Genomic DNA, 20,797 nt, shown 5'->3' on the forward strand with positions numbered 1-20,797 from the left:
CAGATTAACTTAAAACAGTAAAGCTTACGTTACAAAAACCGCTTTAGCTTATTTATAGTAAAAGGGATTCTTAATGGTACGAATAAGTTTGGTACTTGTGACTTTTGTCTCACTTTTCCCCCCACTGATTAAACATACTCAAATAAAAAGGTTGGATTACTCTCAGATTTTTCAGGTCCAGACAACGCCCCTGCAATTAAAGACGAATTGCTTTTACTTTTTTGATTTTTTACAAGGCGATGCCCTAAATGTGGCTTTTTCCTTTGTCACCCAGACCAGCTTGCTCTCTCCCATAAATCATAGAAAAAGCAATATGATGCATCAAGTACAATGTAACCACCAGAGATATTTCACTCAAAAAAAAAACAGCAAGAGCTTAAAACGATTTTATAGCATAATAAATTTATATTAAAGGATGTGCGTCAATGTGCGTAATTAGCTTTGTAATGGAATGAAACAAAAAAAAACTCCTCTGTCCCTTGTCGATTTTTTAAAAAGGTGCTTAGTGACGTCGGCTGCAGCCCTGTGGCACTGAGTGAGAAGAGCTGGCTGTGTTGTTGAATTAAATGTGACTGGTGGTAGGGCCAGGTCGTGAACTCTCATCTCCTTAACAAAAACATTCACGCTGCAGAAGACGGAAACACGCTGCCACTTCTGTTGAGGAGGAAATAAGAGGAGGAGGAGGAGGAAGAGGAGGAGATGGCTAAGCCTGGAGCAGGCCTTTCAAGGCACTAATATTACAGGCATGGAACCAAACTGCGAGGAAAGACAAATCCCCCGGCCCAATCTGAGGCAAAGAAACATCTACCGTATTTTTTAAGTAGAAGTCCCTCCAGAATATACATTCGCATAAGTCAAAAAATGCGTCATAATGAGGAAGAAGGGGCGTGCTCCGATGGTACAGGGGTAGTGAGCACCACTCATTTATGGAGGCCTTCATCCTCGACGTGGCTGACCTGGGTTCAATTCCAGCATGAGGTCCTTTACCGCGTGTTCCCCCTCCCCTTCAAACCCCCCTTTCTTGTCAGCCTACTTAAAAAAAAAAAAAAAAAAAACGAGCCACTAGTGCTACTAAAAACCCAGAAAAAGAATTAAAAGAGGAAAAAAAACATAGAAGTCGCACCGGACTCTATGCATTTATTTAGACATCTATTTCACACAATCCAAGACTAAAAACTGACATTTAATCTGGTAAACCAATTTATTAAATTATACAGCTGCATCCACAACCGGCTGAATAACATGGAGCGTACCCTGGGAGGATGAATGGGTTAAATCAGCAACTCCAACCAGCAAGGTTTCACCCAGCGGCCCGTCCGTTATGCTGAAAGTTATAAAAAATTATGTCTAAATTAGACTGTTAGCGTAGCGGTGCTACGTGCTAAGCTAACAGTACTAAACGGATGTTTCTGAGCGACATAAAGCTGAAGCGCATCAGCGAAGCCGTAACCCGCCCGGACAACAGACCTGTAAGCTAGCGCTAGCTGTTATTAGCTTCATGGAAAGCCCAGTACTGAAAGAGCTAACCTACATACAAACATGTGTTCAGTCTTTGTCGTCTATGAGTTAATGTTTCAATTCATTTCTAAGTTAAGGTGACCAGATTTCTCTAATGAAAACCAGGGACGTCTCTGATTTGGCTGAGAATACCTGTCTGGGTTTGGTTTGTTTTCTATGATCTGCCGACGGGGCGGGGAAGGCGCGTTCGGCTCAGCTCTTCTATCTACTACGTCAGGACGGTGGCAGGACCGGGTAAATACCTGTCGTTGAGCTAAGCTTTTTTTTTTTTACTCCATCATAATAAACTGAAATCGGGGACATTTCCAGGAACAGCTTTTGCCGAGAACAGGTAATTCAAAACGGGGTCAGTCCCTGGAAATCGGGGACGGTCACCCTTTTTTAAGTGGTAGAGGAGCAAGATAGTTTTCACAAGCCTAGCGAGCCGGCTGGTGGCTGTAGACCACAGGTGTCAAACTCAAGGCCCGCGGGCCAAATCTGGCCCTTCAAGGTAAATTATCCGGCCCTCGAGAGCCAAAAAAAAAGGAATATATCCTTTTATAGTGTATAAAGTGGCTAAAACTGTGCCTCCTGTAAGTGTAACTGACCACAATATCAACTTTTTTTGCAGATAAACTGTATAAACTGGGCCTAAGAGTGCTACTTTTATGTTACTATGCATTTTTTATGCTACTGTGTGAACTGGAATGAAATTATGAAATGAAAAGTATCGTCTCTACACATGCAAGCAGCCCTTTTAATGACTTCATGGTGCCAAAGTGGCCCCATATAGAAATTAGTTTGACACCTCTGCTGTAGACGGTAACGTTTACTCCTTGGTTCACAATGAATTACTATTTAAATTTGATATATAAGTCGCAGAATTAGCCAAACTATGAAAAAAAAGTATAGTCCAAAAAAATACCAGCTCTATATCTTGCCTTTCTATTGATTCAACATTGATCAAACAAGCTCAGAGTTTCTGTTGCAACACTTGTTTGCAGCTTTGTAAGCTCCTGATTCAAAGACAGCCAACAGAGGTAAGATTTGCACTGACAAACACAAACTGCTGGCGCTCATCTCACCAAAAACACACGCTGAGCGGTTTTGATGCGGAGGAACTAACAAAAGATCTGCAGCTACCTTTCCCCCCCTCCTCCTCTTCCTCCTCCTCCTCCTCCTCTCAATGACTGACACTGCCATCATCTGTTATTTATTTGTTTGTGTCAACACAGCTATCGATCTGGCTGTGGTTTATCTTACCGCTCGCAGAGGAAGAGGAGGGGGATATTAAATGGCCCTGACACCCAAGATACCGTTTGTAGAGGTGCTGCCGTGTACAAGAGCATCCCTGACATCATGGGCTTTGTTTTTTTTTGTTTTTTTTAAATGTGTGTGCATGTGTGCAGCGACCCCAGGGTGGGCTTGTTATCTGCTGCGAGCTGAATGAGCTGCCCACCCTGGGTTGGAGTAAGGCATTATATATCTCCCTCTCTCTTACTACTGGCCTCTTCCTGCCCGCAAAACCCCCTCAAGTTCCTCCTTTACAGCATCCCTGGAAGTCATTTACAAGATAACATGAATGAAAATATCCATCAGCCCTATTGTGTGATGTGTGAGGAACACAGGCTGCATAAGAGACAGCGAGAAGTTGGTAAGGGAGGAGGGGTAGGGAGAGAACAAAAGAGACTAATCTGAAGGAGCTGACATGTTTCGGAGGAGTCAAATCAGGGGAATTAGGGTTTAGTGTCCCCTCACCTTGGCGGCAAATTCATTTAGAGGAGGCAAATCTCCGCGTCTGCGTCCATGAGCACGTCAACAGGCACAAAGAAGAGAGAGAGATCGAGAGTGAAAAAAGATAGGATGTGGCGGTGGAGGAGGGGGATCTACTTTAATCATTTACAGACAGCGTGGCAGCTTATTCTTCCGACGTCAAAAGCACATTTTGAATTAATTCTGGGCAGTAAAAAAGTCTGCCACCCCTTCGGGGCATTTCTCTGAAAGCGACTACAAGGCAAAACTCCATGAATTTCAAAAGTTAAAGCAAAGTTAGCGCCTTAGAATTTGCTGTTTGAATGAAGAAGAAGAAGAAAAAAAAAGGGAAGGATTGGAGCTCGGGGAGATATTACGAGGAGGAAACAGGGTTGAAGCGGACCTTCTGGTTCCTCCATGGTCTTTGGGGATTGTTAAGCGCTGCTGCCATTTTGTGCTGTTGGAACTGGGTCTCCTCGCTCAAGTGGAGAGGTGAAGAGGGGAGGGAGGAGAGGGTGCGTGTGTGTGTGTGTGTGCGTGTGTGTGGGGGATGGGTTTTAAAGAGTGAAGTGCATGCTGGGTGCGTAGATGTAGCCCTCGCCATAGGAGGAGGGGGACCACAGCAGGACCTCAGCAGAGGAGTGCTCCCATTCCTTCAGCAGCAATGAGTTTAACTTCCACTGCTTCCAGCCACACCAGCCCAGATACCACAATCCCAACGCTCAGACAAACCGGGTTCCTGCAGTTTTTCATCTGCAGAACCATCTTTCTTAATCCTTAGCATTCCTTTTAAAACAGGAGGTCCCCAGGAGCTTATGGCATGTCTTCTCACAGCAGATACTAGGGTTGTCGCCATACTAAAAGTTCAAACTCGATGTGGATACTCCAGGAAAATAGTCGATACTCGACACCACCGGGATGAAAAAAAAAAAAGAAATAATTGAAGGCATAAAAATATTTTAGTAACAGGAAAAACTCGCCTTTTGAATCTCAACACTCAAACTTTTTTATATAATTTTATTTATATAGCGCCAATTCACAACCTGTCATCTCAAGGCTCTTTACATGGAAGATGCTTTAAATAAGTGCAAATAGATGCTAAATAAATAACCAAATATAACACATGCCTAGTAGCATGCTAGCCACAGCTAATCACGCAACATAAATGCGGACCACCGGTCACACTAACATCAGTAATATCTTTAATGTACTAAATTAAATTATGAATGTAACTTTAATTAATTAACCTGTAGGAATTCATCATGAAGAACAGGGTGTCGGTACTTGAGACGTTTGGGCAAGTTTGTTGTGCTGCTGCTGCAGAGGCTTGTCAAGATCTTTGGGTTTCCCCTCTTCATTTGCCTCTGATGCTAAAATATTTAGTATCGATACCATGAATTAGTGTTGCACCCGGATACAGCGTTTGGGTATCAATGCTTTTTTAGTATCGATATTTTTGACAACCCTAGCAGATACATTTTTGATATGTAACCTGCAAATCTAGAAAGTAACTGGATGGATGGATGGAAGAAAATATGCACACAAGGGGATGTAAAACACAAGGAAGGAAGGATGCAAAGAACAAGACAAGAACAAGGACAGAAGGCAGGAAGCTGGAAAAGAACGAACGAACGAACGAACGAAAGGAAGGAAGGAAGGAAGCCAGCAAACCAGAAACAGTAAGGAAGGAAGGAAACCAGAAACAGGAAGTAAGGAAGTTTGAAAGGAAGGAAGGAAGGAAGCTGGCTGGAAACCAAAAACAGGAAGGAAGGAATGAAGGAACGAACGAAGGAACGTAGCTAACTGGAAACCAGAATCAGGAAGTAAGTAAGAAAGTAACGAAGTAAGGAAGTAAGTAAGGAAAGAAACCAGAAACAGGAAGGAAGGAAGGAAACCAGAAACAGAAAGTAAGTACATAAGTAAGGAAGGAAGGAAGGAAGAAATACTGGGGCACAAAAAGAGAGGGAGAACAAGGAAAGAAATGGAGGTAATGAAGACGGAGAACGACAGGGCGAATGACAAGGAGGGACTTTAGGTGACACTAACTCCAAAGAATAACGGCATAATGATGATTATGACCTCCGCACGCACACACACCTTCAATCTACTCCAACTCTCTGCTCAGCCTGCTCCTTTCCTACGGCTGCCGAGCGTGTCTAATCTGAAACACACCTCAGCGGAAAGACTCGTGGATCACTTTGAAACAAATATGACGCTGTTTAATTTGCTGCTGCATTCCAGCAGCAGGGAGGAGGGAGGGGGGGGGGGGGGTTTCCTGATAAAAATCAGCCAGGCTTTTTCTTCTTTAAGCCAAAAACAATGAGCGAGTCACGTCGTGAACACAGACATCTACCGACAGCGGTTTGTAAACAGAGCAGCCGAGGGGGGAGGGGAGGGGGGATGAGAATATTTTAGGATGAGACACAGGCTTATTAAAAATCAAAGGGAGTGTTTGTTTAAGTCATGCTTGCAGGTGGTGAGAGTTGGGCACGAGGCAGGATGCACCTGCGTTGTTAAAAGTGGTGCTGGGCTCAAACTGGAAAGAAACAGACGCTCAGAGATGCACGCATGCAGCAAAAGGCCGTCTTCACACGAGCTGGAATGACGATCCTGAAATTAATCCGCATCCAATATGAAACAATGAACACAGGGTGTGAGGGTATAGAGGTGTTAAAACCCAACATACTGCAGCAGTTCAGCAACACCAGCTGGTCCCAGTAGGGTGGGGCTACATGTGGACAAGGGCTGAAGGAGGAAGACACTGGTGCCTTGCACTTCTTTTGGGCTTTAAAACTACCAGATTTGCACATCTAGTGTTTCACTTTCTTTTTATTGTTACTTTACTGCTTGCAGAATAGGGCTGAACGATTTTGGAAAATAATCAAATTTTTTCTTCTTAATATTGCGATTTAATGCGATTTTTTTCCCCCAGTTTAATTTATCATGTGTTTCAGAATATATACAAACAACAAATCGATTTGTTTCCTCGCCGTGTGGATTAGTTGCTAAAAGACCCACAGCATCTAAACTCAGAGCAGAAATTATTGCGTTCTGCCTACAATATATTTCAACCAAAATTGCAATTTTGACTTTTCTCTGCATTAACCACAAGCAACAAAAATGGCCTCTAAATAAAGATGTTTGTAAACAAGAACTATTTTAAATATGAACTTTTAATGTTTCTATTGATCATAATATTATTCAAGAGAACAGCTTTTAACTTAATTGGACATCAACCCTTGTTGAACATAAAATGCAACCAACAAGCAAGTCTACGTATTAAACTGATTGACCTGTACTTAATGCTATGTATGATTATATAAACTCTAATACAAGTAATAAAGTTAGATTATCTCACTGCTGCAACTGTCTTTCCTTCCATGTGGAGGCAAACCCACTTTAAACATTTTACCAACACCTAATGGACGTGTCTAATTCACTAATTGTTACATAGGCAAAAATTGCAGACCTCTGCGATTTGGAAATTGCGTTTTTTAAATCACGATTATATTGAAAACGCGATTAATTGTTCAGCCATATTGCAGAATAGCTATAGATCAGTCAGATTAGAAGCAAGCGTCTGTGAATGGCTTGTAGCAAACATCGAGGAGGAATCATAGGCGCTTTCTTCTCGCCGCTCTTCCATGAAGGTCAGAGTCGTCTCGAACGCACAACTCATAGATGTCTTGTCAACAGGGTCGTTATTTTAACTTTTAGATTTCATTTGAAATTGCCGTACCCCTTTTCCTTCTATTTGAGGTGTATGCAGAACTTTTGTCACATACAGCTTAATCTTTAACACATAGATGTACTCTTCAATTGCTCGCAAAATGTTTTACACTGCAAAAACTGAACTAGAAATAAGTCAAATCTTTTCAAAATGAGTGTATCTGTCCTTGATTTGAGCAGGTAAATAAGATGATCTGCCAATGGAACAAGATTTTTGCACTTAAAATAAGAACAACTCATCTCCATCGTCCTTTTTGAAGTGCAGGATGTCTAATTATCTTATTTTAGGGGTCAAAATACTCATTCCATTGGCAGATTATCTTATTTACCTGCTCAAAACCAGGGTAAATACACTAACTTTAAGAATATTTTACTTATTTTTAGATCCATTTTTGCAGTGTATACTGATTTGATTGTCGTTTAATCTTTTACTTATTTTGTCTTGTGTTCATTTTGTTTCTCAGTCCGCGAACCGACGCAGTTTCGTTGCAATGCTGGCAGCGGTGTAGCAAAAATAAACCTTTACAATCTTAATTGTTTCACCCTCGGCCAAGTTGCATAAAATGTGTCTAGAGCAGCAAAACCTACTCGACCCGTTCTCAAAAAATACGACTTTTTATTTTATTTTATACATACAGACAGCAGAAGACGCAATAGAAAAGTAACAGTGTTGTATTAGTGTCATTATTTTTTGCAGAAATTCTTTGCAGCTATTCTAAAACAACACGGAAACAAAAGCTAAAACTAGACTTATTGTTATTGCCTCCGGCTTTAAACTCCACACTAAGCAGTTTATGATTAGGGAGTTATTTAGAGCCAGTGCGGAGGATCTGAAGGGCCACATGCAGCCTGCAGACCCCTGACTCCACAGACAGCACAATCCCACTAAAATACATGCATGTTGTGGTCGTAGCATCACAAAGTGTGGGGGAAGTGGCACAAACATGGCGGAACATTGTCAAATTCACTTCAGTGAAGGCCTTTTACGGCGCACATTGTTTAACATAAATATGACGTGAATCGGGCTCTTTTATGCAGCATAACGAACGCAACGACGAGGGTGTGACGAGGCGGAAGAGAGCGAGTAAAGACAGAGAGCTGAACGCCGGCGTTACGACTGATTTAACACGAGCTCCAGCAGCTCGGCGACGGAGACCAGCTGATGGCCAAGGCTGCCTGTTTGCTGCTTCCTGCTGGCTGGCTCCCAGCAGGGTGGCGTTACATGCAGCCCAGGCCTGGAGGTGCAAGGACACTTGATTCTTCCACAGCTTTCCTTCCTGTTTTTCCCCTTTCCACCGGGCCAACGAGTCCCCCCCCTTCTTCTCGCTGGAAAGGCAAAGGGAAATACCTGGCAAACGATACCATCAGCTCTCTACAATAGGGGCAGGGCTACAGCTGACTTAGCTCCTCGGGGGGAAACAGAGGCTCTTTGACAGTAGCCCCCCCTCCCCCTCCTCTCGCCTAGCCCACGCTTTCTCATTTAGCAGTCGGCAGGTGGTTGGATTTCACTAAAAAGCTCTTTTCCCAGAGTCTCCAGTACGAGCGGAGAGAGAGAGAGATGTGCTCAGTTAACGGCAGGCTACCGATGCACGCTGCCATGTTTCAACAGGAGATGATTCCCAGGGCTTGTCCCTTATGTTTGCTTGACTAGACGCTGCTAAGTGATTGACAGCTAGCCTTTGCAGCTCGGGGGATATATGCTTAGCTAATGTGCGGTGGCACTTGTCCAACACTTAGTGAGCAGCGTTTTACTGGCTTCTAAACGGCCGAGATGTTTACAGCGTCTTCAAAGCACCCGCAATCCAAGAGAGCGACGATCCTGAAACGCTAAAATCAAAGGATCCTGTGTCGCCAACAGGTCCATTTTTACATAAACAGCCAAGCTTCCACTCTTGGGAAGCTGCGCTCATACTTATGATCTGATTTTTTTTAATAACAAACAAAGTCATTTCTGCTAAACTGATGTTAGAATGCAGGTATTATGATAAATAAGTTGAGTAAAATGCAGCAATTGCCACTGAAACATAAAGTGCACACTGTCAAGCAAAAGTGTTCATCCTCTGTATACTTTTACATTTTTCCTTTCCAAAGACATCCAAAGTTACTTTTTTTAACCTCTTTATGCTGCAATTACACAACATTTTCTTAGGGGATATTATAGTAATTAAGGCTGAATACTATTTTTTCATGGCTTTGTTTGTAAAAAAAAAAACACAAAAGAAAATAAACCCACTTTAAGCTGATGCACAATCAAACACAAACCCACAAACTTCACACACCTAACTTTAATGTGGCCACGCGTTGTCCTGTTTGCAGGAAAACAATGTCCTTGATTTGAGCAGGTAAATAAGATTATCTGCCAATGGAGAGAGTAATTTTACCCCTAAAATAAGATAATTAGATATAATGCACTTAAAATAAGTTGATAGAAATGAGTTCTTCCTATTTTAAGGGGAAAGATCTTATTTCATTAGCAGATTATCTTATTTGCCTGCTCAAATAAAGTACAAGTACACAAATTTCAAGAAAAATATAACTTATTTTTAGTTTAGTTTAGTCTGTGTTTGCAGTGCAGAGGTTAATCTAACAGCACAACACACCCAAGTATACCGCTGAAGGCCAGCTCCGTCCTAGGATGCCCCCTCCATCCAGTTCAGGGGGGGGCGGGGGAGAGAAGGACTCTAAACTACCCTCTCTGATGGACCGTGTCTCCCACCCTATAAAGCTGCTGCAGAGCTCCTTCAGTAACCGATTGCTGCATCCTGAATGCACAAAGGAGCGTTTATCGCAGATCCTTCCTTCCAGCCGCTTATAACCGTCACCGCTCCCAACAAGCACAATAGATGTTTACATCCCTGCTCTTATCTGCAGTTTTTCTTCTTCTTGTACATAGCCTGTCTTAATGCACAAATATATGTTTCAGACTTAAATCACGCCACTCAGCTGCACATTTCTTTAATCTGAGCGTTCTATTTTAATAACTGTACAATATTTCTTCTTACTTCCTAAATCAGTCCTTAACTGCACAGTCTCTTATTCTAATGTGTCGCTTTTCTACTTTATTTTTTTTTTACCCGTGTGCGTTTCTGCCTGATCCCGCTTGCATTTCACTCTGCTGCTGGTCTACCTGAATTTCCCCACTGAGGGACAATAAAGGATACCTCTAATCTATTTATAGCGCCGCACGACATAAACGAGCGCTGAGCGACAGTGTTGGTGAAGAGGATATTACTTACCGTAAGTAAACACATACATTAACACTGTTTTGTTAAGCATTTCTGCTTTGGGTCCATTGCAAACACAGACCTCAGATAGTCAGCGGTCCGTTCAACTACTGCAAAAAGGCTCAAATTCACAATTACCAGCAATTATACGGTTTTATTGAGAAAGCTGCATCTGCTGTTACGGCAATGAAACAACTCAGCTGCAGGTTTTAAAATTACTTTAAACAAAATGTTTTAATCCCCCCCAACCAAAATACTTTCTGCTGCATTAAACACCAAGCATCACCAAATACGCTTCTTTCATACAGATGCTGAATGCTTTTATCCATAGTTGGCTACGAATTACCGCAGTCCTTTGTGATATCTATATCGGATGCAGGGATGTTGCAGTAATGATCAGTTTGTGATGCATTGTTCAGCCCCTACCTATTTATAAAGCCAACTTTAAATGTTAGGGGCCCAGTCAAAGTCCAGAGCAATTCAAATAGAGCATCAGTGACCAGAGTGGAAATCCGCCGTTTACAGACGCTTTATTCTGAGCCTGAGCTATTTTGCAAACAAAGGAACGGGGAGAAAAAGTCTCTAGACGTGCAAAGCTGGTAGACACATGCCCAAAAAGACTTAAAGAGAGATGTGCTAGAAGTGATAGAGGGTTCTAGAAAATATTGATGTTACACTTGTCAGATATATACAAATAAAAAAAACATTAGTTTTCCTTTCACAGTATTCATTTACAATCTTAGTGAAATATAATGAAGTCTGTCAACGTAATGTGGAAAACTCAAAAGCAACAGAAAAAAACTGAAGCTCTGGTAATGACGGAGAAAACGAGACGTTTGTTTGACTATCGTGAAACGAGCTGGAGCCAGAATCGCTAGCTGTCCCCCGGCAAGCATTCCTTCAACGCTCAGGCACAGGAGGACCGTTTTTACGAAGCCCGTACACTACACTGCAAAAACTAAACTAAAAATAAGTCAAATTTTCTTGAAATTAGCGTATTTGTCCTTGGTTTGAGCAGGTAAATAAGATGGATAGCCAATGGAATGAGATTTTTTGCACTTAAAATAGGAACAACTCATCCTTATCGTCTTATTTCATGTGCAGTATATCTAATTATCTTAGTTTAGGGGTCAAAATACTCACTCCATTGGCAGATAATCTTATTTAGCTGCTTAAATCAAGGACAAATGCACTAATTTCAAGAAAATTTGACTTATTTTTAGCTCCATTTTTGCAGTGTATAATGTAATCAACAAATCACCTAAAACCACCCAAATCACGTCTTCAGGCAGTCGGTGAGGCAACCGGGCGGCGGGACACATGCGGTGTGGTAGAGGGAGGAGGATACTCCATTTTGATGTTGCCACAGAGCGTGAGTAAGGAAGGAAAGGAGGAAGGAAGGAGACATGGTATGGTGGCCAGCCGTCCACCCACAACACGCAGAGTGCTGCTGCAGAGGAGAGAGGGAATCGGTATCAGGGATAATAGTCTGTGGATGAGGAAACTCACCTTGCAAATGTGTTTAGAGCAGTCAATGAGCGTGCAACAGTGTGGAGGTCGGTTTGCATAAGTTCTAGTTATCAGAGCACTTTGCATGCATGTGTACGGACAACTTGTGTGTGCCTCCTATTGATCTCCTCCTGGCAATGTGTATACTCTAAGGAGCAGATCCACAATATGAAGGGGAGGAGGGGTGGATGAGGAGAGAGAGAACAGGCGTGGAGGTGTCTAGCTGGACCTGCAGAAGTGGTGAGAGCTCAGCCACAGGGCTCACATCGATCCGGCGTGTCTGCTCGCCCTGTGTGGGGCTCCTTGGCCCAGCAGCGATACATACGCATGGCCGGGGTCACAGTCCCCTGGCCGCCATCGCAGATACACTCCTCCTTGCTATTTACACAGCAGCAGCAGCAGCAAGGCTAGAGTTAGCTGCAGGCCTACCTGCTGGCCGCCTGCACTTCCCCTTTGCACCACGTCCCCATCCAATCGATGTGCACTAAGCCGCCTGAAACCATCTTCAGGAGATAGAGAGGCTGAGCAGAGAGTTTGGAGAGTGGTTGGAGACTAAGGGGGGGAAAGGGGGGGGCTCAATACTAGATTGCCTGTTGTTTGGTATGGAATGACCCAGGTCTATATGCCTCTAAAGCTCCATGTGACAAGACAAAAAGCAATCAAAACCCCAACTGGAGCAAATTTAGTCCCGCTTTGGCGCGACTGTTCTCCGTCACAATCCGGCTCTCCTTACATCTGGGGTGGTGCAAATCCCCCTCCGAGGGTGGTCAGTTTTACATATTGTATGTCACTAGACGGGTATAAAGGGATTTAACATTTAGTAAAGCATAATCCATTGCAGGCTTTGTGCCTGCCTAAGCCGCACGCATCAAATCTGATTGCGAGGAGCCCGCTACCAACCAACGACTAAGTGGGAAGAGGGAGACACACAGACACGCATGGTTTATCACTGCAGCAGTGAGGGTGGGAGACAGCAGGAAGGGTCTTCCAGGATGCCACCGGGAGGTAAATTACAAATGAGCATGTAGGTGCTGAGGCTCTGGTACTAAGAGGAGACCCGTTCTTAATCTAAACCGATCTAACAACCCTCGTCGTCATGGTGGGAGTGGGCTGTGACATTTTCGGCCCCTCTAAACCTGTCAATCTGACTGAAGGAGAAGACAGGAAGCATAAATATTCCCCACAATGGCTACGCTGTGCACTCGGATGTGGAAGTATAAATATTGGATGGGGCCAGCCCACTGAGATGGTTGACTGTGTTTATATGCCCTTTGAATGTCTCATTGATGTGATCGGCTGTTTACATTATTCTTCACCCCTTTTTTTTGCTTTGGTCTCCACAAACGTATCACTACAGCACAGACTGGCAGCACTTTCAACTGCAAACCCTTGGTGTCGGGGTGGGGACGGGGCGATAAAACGGGACAATCGCATTTAAAAACTCCAAATCTCCTGCATTCAGTAAGGCTGCACGACACTGACATTAGAAACCCCACGTGTGACATTATTGGTAAATATTTCAGTCAGGATATCAGTTGCAATAAATCCCTGTTTTCCAGACTCATCGGTCTCCCCTCTGTCACGCCGACGCTGCAGACTTTCTGTGACCTTAAGCATCCTGGACAACATTGTCTCTAGTGCAGAGACTCCACCCAACAGGCCAAATAGATTATACACTGCAAAAACGGATCTAAAAATAAGTAAAATGTTCTTAAAATTAGTGTTTTTGTCCTAGTTTTGAGCAGGTAAATTAGATTATCTGCCAATGGAATGAGTATTTTGACTCCTAAAATAAGATAATTATTAAAAAACTGCACTTAAAAAAAGATGATGGAGATGAGTTGTTCCTATTTTAAGTGCAAAAATCTTATTCTATTGGCAGATCATCTTATTTACCTGCTCAAATCAAGGAAAAATACACTAATTTTAAGAAAATTTTTCTTATTTTAGTTCAGTTTTTGCAGTGTAAACAACCAAAGTCTAACTTTCTGTAACAATTACAAACATAAATAGCCCAAAGCTTTTATTATCAATATAGCGCAGGTTGACACTGCAATAATACCCATTCGCCATGTGATACATTGTGCAGCCCTAGCACACCATCACCATCTTAATAAAAAGGTACTACTTATTAGCACAGAGAATAACAGTTAAAATCAGGAGTAGCCGACATAGTTTTTTTCTAAAACCATAATAATTTTTTGGTATTTATTTTAACGACAATAAAAAAAACCAGGAATTATAGCACAAACGGCTAAAGTATCGATCTCAGCCATAATGTCAATATTTAGGGAATTCAAACATCAATCAGGTCTCATCTATAAAACGATAAATCCCAATTCATACAACGATAATATTTAAAATCTTCGCCATTCGTAGTGGGAAATAAAAATAAAAAAAAAGCACCAGTCAGGAAAACCACCTGTTGGGTGACTGGCCAGTATAAAACTCAAGTATTAGATCCTTTTCTGATCACCTCCATGCTAAGAGCTACCAGCTCACACCAAAAGCAACACTCTTCGCTGTAGAAGTCGTTACCGACGGATGAAGACTTCAAGTTTTGTCTATGTTTTAAAACGACAGTAAAACCTTCGCGGCGACTGCTCTCTTGCACATTTTCAATGAATAAAATCCACGGATTAGAACTTGGCCTAAAAAAAAAAAAAAAGTCCGACTGGTGCTTTTCTAATTAGTGTTTATTATTATCATCTGATTTATTTATCTAAAACGTAATTAATTTCTCACGCTAACAACCAATAGGATAACTGTCTATGCTTACTGTTGGAGCAGTTCACTTCCCACTGCTTGGTTTAAATGTCTTTACTCAGTTATTTTTATGTAGTTAACGGTATTACACCATATCTCAAGACGATAACGCTGATTAGAAACATGGGCCAATCAGATAATGGCTCTCACTATCATAATAGTAGGGAGAAAAAGCCATTGAAATGGTAAAAAGGACACGGTCTGAAACCTTCAAGATTTCCCAGGTAAATACTTCTAGCTCCTACATAAGTAGAAAGACGTAGCAGCGCTGATTTAGTTCTGAGGAGCACAGCACTGAGCAGCAGGGGAGCGGCGACCAGCCAGCCTGGCCTCCATCTAAGACTGTTGACATCCTCACCTGTAATACGAGCAGCTCATAAACGCTACGTGAAAGCCAAGCCAAATTTACAGCGCTGGATAAAGCTCGGTTCTGCTGCCATCCCCTTTCATCCGACTCGACGAGGGGACACTGTGCCGCCGCCCAAACATCTCGCCGGGAAACTGGAGCGCCCTTTTGCCCCCCCCCCCCCACCCGAAACGATGGCAGACTTTCAGAGAGTCAGACGGTGTTGGGGAGAAATCGTTATCGCAGCTGTCGTCACAATCACATCATCTAGTGAAGCACCACTTTGCTTTATTGACTCAGCTCAAGACAAAGCTCAGAGTGGGTCACGGGATTGATTGCATGATGCATCGGCCTTTAGCCTGAGGGAGTGTTTCTGCTGTTAGAGAGTTGATTCTTTGAAGGATCTGCAATCCCTCTGCAGCTCATCGCAACTCAGATGACTGCTACTTTAAGGGAAATCAATTATTGATCAATTAGGTTTTGCTCCCCCTTGTTTCCTAAAGCTAGTTTCATCAGGGTTCAGACACATTTATACACGTTTCCAGACTGAACTCTCCAGATTTCTAGGGCTTAAGCCTCCATTTTCAAAACAGAAAATACTAAAGTTCACCATGAATTCAAGGAAGACATTTGCGCTACAGGCAGAGAGAGTGGGGGTTATATATGAAGTAAAAAAATCCAGAGAGAGAAAGGAGGACCTGAGGGAGAGAGCAGGGTAGGATGCAACAAAGAAGGGACACCATAAGGGAACAAAGGAAAGAGAGAAGTAAATGAAGAAGGAAGGACATAAAGAAGGAGGAGGAGAGATACAACATGAGGACAAAAGGAAGAACACAAAGAGGAATGGAAAAGAAGAAGAACATAAGCCAGAAAAAAAGGTGGGACATAAGGAACACAAGGAATGAAGCAAAGAAAAGTAGGAAACAAGGAAGCAAGGTCAGTAACAAACAAGGAAGGAAAGATAGGTAGGAAACAAGGAAAAAGAAAAGAGGTAAGATGATGAAGAAAGGAAAGAAATGCAAGACAAAGGAAGAATAAAAGACAGATTGGAAAGCCTGAAGAGAACTAATGGAAGTATACCTTGAAGAAAGGAAGAAGTATATGAGGAAGGAGGGAAGAAGGAGGGAGGAAGGAAGGACATAAGAAAGGAAGAATAAAAAGAAGGGATGACGACATTACTAAAAGGAAATACAAATGTTTTTACAGCCTCGTATTTTCTGATTCATTACTCAGACCTGAAAACATGGACCTGAGATCCTGGACCGGGTACCAACCTGTCTGACTGCCGTCCATCAGACGCAGACGGCACACGTTCCCAAACTGAACCCATCAAGGGTGAAACTACACCAACAACAGAACTGCTGGACAGGAACTCACCTCCAGGTCTGTAAACAACATCGTCTTCAGTAATGAAAGATGTAATCTCTCCGTTTTCTGTGCGCTCGTAGCGTGACTTCTTCTTGGGCATCTTCTTCTTGCCCTTCTTGCCGGCCTCCTCGGCCGTGCCGTTGCCGGCGCCGTTGTCGTTGTCCTCGTCTTCGCTGTGCTCGCTCTCTGCATAGTTCTTGGCCCCGCCCTCCAGCGTGCAGCTGCGCCGCGGCCTGGAGCTCTCGCTCTGGTCTCCGTCCTGTCGGCGAGATTTCCCGGCCTCCCGTTTGTCCCGGTCCCTGTCTCTGTCCCTGTCCCGCTCTTTCTCTCGTTCCTTCTCTTTGTCGGCCGTCATGATCCGCCACGTGCCTTCCTCAGTCCTCTCACGGCTGGGCCTCCGTGAAAGGTAGACTGTGAGCCTGGGCTTCAGAATTCTGAATTTACCAGTCAAATCCAGGGAAAATTTGGCCACACCAACAACCCCAGTGTTTCAGGAAACCTGCGGACAAAAAAGCAACAATTAGAAAAGAGGTTGTCACCATACAGCCTTTATCAGTTACAAGCACCATTTGCATCCTTTGTGATAAAAGCAAAGAGAAATAACAACGTCTGGGAGTGAGGACGGCTGTTTTTAACGGAAACCATCCCTTTAAAAAAAACACATATACTCCAGAGGAAAACGAGTAGGGTGAACAAAAGCAAGCTTTCTTGCTTTGCGCTTTAATAGTTTCCTCTGGATAAAAGACACGAAAGCAGATTTATTTAAAGGGGGAAATGGAGAAAAAGAAAAAAAGCAAGTGCCGCGAGTAAAAACCGAACCCAAAAAGTGGATTCATAAACCGTCTGGTAGCTACATACCGAAGAAGCTTAAACAGAGCTTTGCAAAAAGAGTTTATGTCCCATTGTCACACGTTGGTGCTACGAACTTCAGTGCATTTTATGGCAATCATTGTAAAGACAGTAACTGTGAAGGGTAGAGAAAAAGACAAATGCTCTTTCAAATGTTTTACAATTCTGAATCTGAAAAGTGTGGCTGGCCTTTTATATGCAGACCCTCCCTTAGGCAGATAACTTTGTAGAACTTCTTGCTGCAGCTACAGCTGCAGGGCATTCTGGGTACCGCATCTGGGTATCACACCTAGTGACTGCAGTTTTTGCCCGTCTTTCAAAATAGCTGGAGCTCAATTTGATTGGATGGGAAAACTCTTGGGCCATTCTAACACATGAAAACCATGCTGCCTCCATCATGTTTCACCATCAGGACGGTGTGTTGAAGGTGATATGTTCACAGTTTTCTGAAACACCCATTGTATTTGGCATGCAAAACTTTGGTTTAATCCGACCAGAGTAGCTTCCTCCACATATTGGTTGTGTCTCCTGCATGCAAAATCTTCAAGCAGAACCTTACTTTAGCTTTCATTTAGCAAATTACTCTATGAATAGGTGCGATTTTGCAGTATGTGCAGCTAATAGTCGGTCTGCAGGAAGGTTCTCAGACACGAGCTGTGGATCTCTGCCCCTCCGCCACAGTTACAGTGGGCCTCTTGGCAGTTTTACCAAATTTCCATGTTTACAGTGAGCAGTTCACGGCGCTGGCTCGCTCACTTATGTTCTTTAAATAAAACTCTGAGGGCTTCACAGAAAAGCTGCATTTATACTGAGATTAAAACAAACACAGGGGGCTCTGTTTACTAATTAGGGTACTTGAGAAATGCGTTGGCAGCACTTTATTTTATTGTAGGGTATCAGAGTAAAGCTGGGGCCCATTTTGTACCCAAAAAAGGGAACTAAAAGTAATTTTTTCTTGAATTTAGTATATTTTCCTTGATTTGAATAGTTAAATAAGACTATTTGCCAATGGAATGAGTAATTTTACCCTTTAAAATAAGACATTTAGGTATCCTGCACTTAAATGAGAAATAAGATGATGGAGATGAATTGCTCTATTTTAAGTGCAAAAATCTTATTCCATTGACAAATAGTCTTATTTACCTGCTCAAATCAAGGATAAATACACTCATTCAAGAAAATTTCACTGACTTTTAGATCCCATTTTGCAGCGAAGACCATCCCCCCACATCCACTTCACAATTATGCACCATTGTCTGCAGATTTATCCCATAAAACACCAATAAAATACAATAAAGTCTGCGGTTGTAACACGAGAAAATGAGAAAAATGTTCGAGGGTTGTCATGTGACCAGAGATCATATGCCGGGGCTTTTTTTTCTTCCCCCCAACAGTAAAAGTAGCAGTCGAGCTGGAATAGCCACATAAAATAAGGAGCTCAATTCTCAATGTAAAAGTGTCTTTGCAGACCACTGGTGACATTTCTGCCCATCCGTACGCATGTGTGTGTGTGTGTGTGTGTGTGTGTGTGTGTGTGTAGCTCCTACACTGCTCCCCATCCCAACCCAATCCCTGCCCTAGCTGACAGTCACTGCTGTGATAATGTGAAGTGACAGCTCTGGAGGGAAGAATACAGCAATCCGCTGGGCGAGGGAGGGGAGAGGAAAGAGCCCGAGTCAGTCATTTGCCATGCTTAGTTCGCTGCCACTTACAGCTATCTTCACCAAGCCGCCACTTTTTTCATAAAAAAAAAAAAAAAAACCCTCCATAAACACTGAAGCAGGCAAAGCTGAAGCAGAGCAGTGTCTGCGCTACACTGCTCCTACACACAGCACCTACAAAGGAGGCTACTCATTTACTGCCAATGTTCACCCCCACCTCCACGGCAACAATTTAACTAGCCACGGTTATTATAGCGCCTGGAGGGCTAGGACCGGTTAATCGGCACCGCCGTTACCATGGTCATGGTGGCAGAGAGGAAGAGGGAGGCTGAAAAAAAAAAACGATGTAAGACAGGTAGAGCCATAAACCACCACAGGGGGAAAAAAAAAAAAAAATCAAGAGCATATCTTCAAGCAAGCGAGCTTTTATTTCAAGAGCCACGGAGAGAAGGTGGAAGGTGGAGGAGGGACGGGCTTTTTTGGCTCAAACTAACACACGATGATGCACACGGCGAAGCCTATTTGACAAAAGGCGCTCCTTAGCAGCGGGCGCTGTCATCTCGTGAGCAGACACCAACTGACAGGGCAGCTGCTCTTGTCGTCGGTTTCAACACAAACACGGAGTCTGATTAAACCGCAGCCTCGTCACAGCCCCATTAATCACCTAATGATGAGTTACCAGGCGACCACTGGGCTGCTGGCGCACACACACACACACACACACACACATTAGAGGGAAGATGAAAGGGCTCTGGAGCTTTCTGACGGGCATGTTGGTGCACGGCTACAACCAACACATACCTGATATGGATATAGTGTGAAGAGACACTGTGTGGCCTCCCAAAATATCGGGGAGAAAAACACTTTATGCCTGACCCTATTACGCAGCTAAATATTAGCTTTGCTGCAGAGTTTGCTAGACCTTTAAAGCCTGAAATCAGCCAATAGAGAAACGTCATCTGTAGGTGTTGAATACGTTTTATGTTAAATCTGCATGATGTCAGACATGAAGGATGTCTGTAAAAGCCTCAGATGCTTATTTAGAGGAATCTGGCGCCCGACTGCTCACGCTCTCTACAGTTACAGCACTGATGTTTAAATGGCTTTAACCTAAATGTAGACATCAAACCCAATCAGTGCACTTCATTTATTTATTTTTTTTAAGCTGGACCACAAATCTGGGGAAAAAGTCCACTTAGATTTTTGGTCATTTTTTTGTTGTTGTTCAGTCGCAGAGATGACCACTACTAGTCACACAGGCCAATATAAAGAGATATGTTTCTACATTTAAGGCACGCAACAACGGTACCTGCATGTTCCCCAACAGAGGCTGTACTGCTGTATCTGTGCGGCTTATTTAATGAAATACAAACCAACAGAGAAGGACATAGTCTACTATTATTCCTCCTGCTTTTTTTTAACCATAGACAATGCAGCCAAACTGGATTTGAGGTTATTAGGTGAGAAATCAATGCAATTACAGCTTTGGAGGACATTGCAGCTCATTCTTCTTACTTGGAATTTGCAATTTACAACTTCTGAGAGCAACATTACGGCGAAAGTAAATACTATTGAGAAGAAGTTTAAATAATTAATGAAACAAATTGTGAGAAAAGGACTTTTACATAAAAGGCAGCAAAACACTAAGTGGCAACAACTAGTAGAAGTGGCCTTCAGTCCAATTTAATTGAGTAAAGATGTTATTACAGCACCCACGGACCAAAATGTAAGCAATGAATTCTAGGGCTGCAAAATATTTCTTTATAAATAATGTAATAACGACATTACTGGAAAATGATCACATTCCAGTAGAGATTAATCTTTATTTTTTTTTTCTCATTTCCTGCTGTAAGCAGGGACGTTACTTAACGACCTTTTCCTTTTTTCTTTTCTTTTGAACAAAGCTTTATCGAACACTTCTAGTAACAATTACAGCCGCCATTACCTCTGTACGCGGCATGCTGCTGTGTGATGTCGTCTTCACTTTGGAGTCTTGAACGTTCAGACAAAGGTCTGAAGGCACATTTAATTACAAGTATTAATGAAGTAAAAAAAAAAAAATTAATCAGATTTCAGCTAAAATTTGGACATTTGGG

General features: G+C 42.8%; 1 protein-coding gene across 4 annotated transcripts in view; it reads right to left on the reverse strand.

Annotated features, from left to right (window-relative positions):
* The window catches only part of rerea (arginine-glutamic acid dipeptide (RE) repeats a), a 164,145-nt gene that overhangs the window by 99,710 nt on the left and 43,638 nt on the right, over positions 1-20,797 (reverse strand). For all 4 annotated transcript variants that reach the window (XM_036136822.1, XM_036136819.1, XM_036136827.1 and 1 more), the window contains exon 2: positions 16,201-16,690. In XM_036136822.1, coding sequence (XP_035992715.1) covers positions 16,201-16,546 — 346 coding nt within the window. In that variant the 5' untranslated portion in view covers positions 16,547-16,690. The remainder of the gene's footprint in view (positions 1-16,200; positions 16,691-20,797) is intronic.

Source organism: Fundulus heteroclitus, chromosome 1, assembly GCF_011125445.2.
Source record: "Fundulus heteroclitus isolate FHET01 chromosome 1, MU-UCD_Fhet_4.1, whole genome shotgun sequence".
NCBI classification, from domain to species: domain Eukaryota; kingdom Metazoa; phylum Chordata; class Actinopteri; order Cyprinodontiformes; family Fundulidae; genus Fundulus; species Fundulus heteroclitus.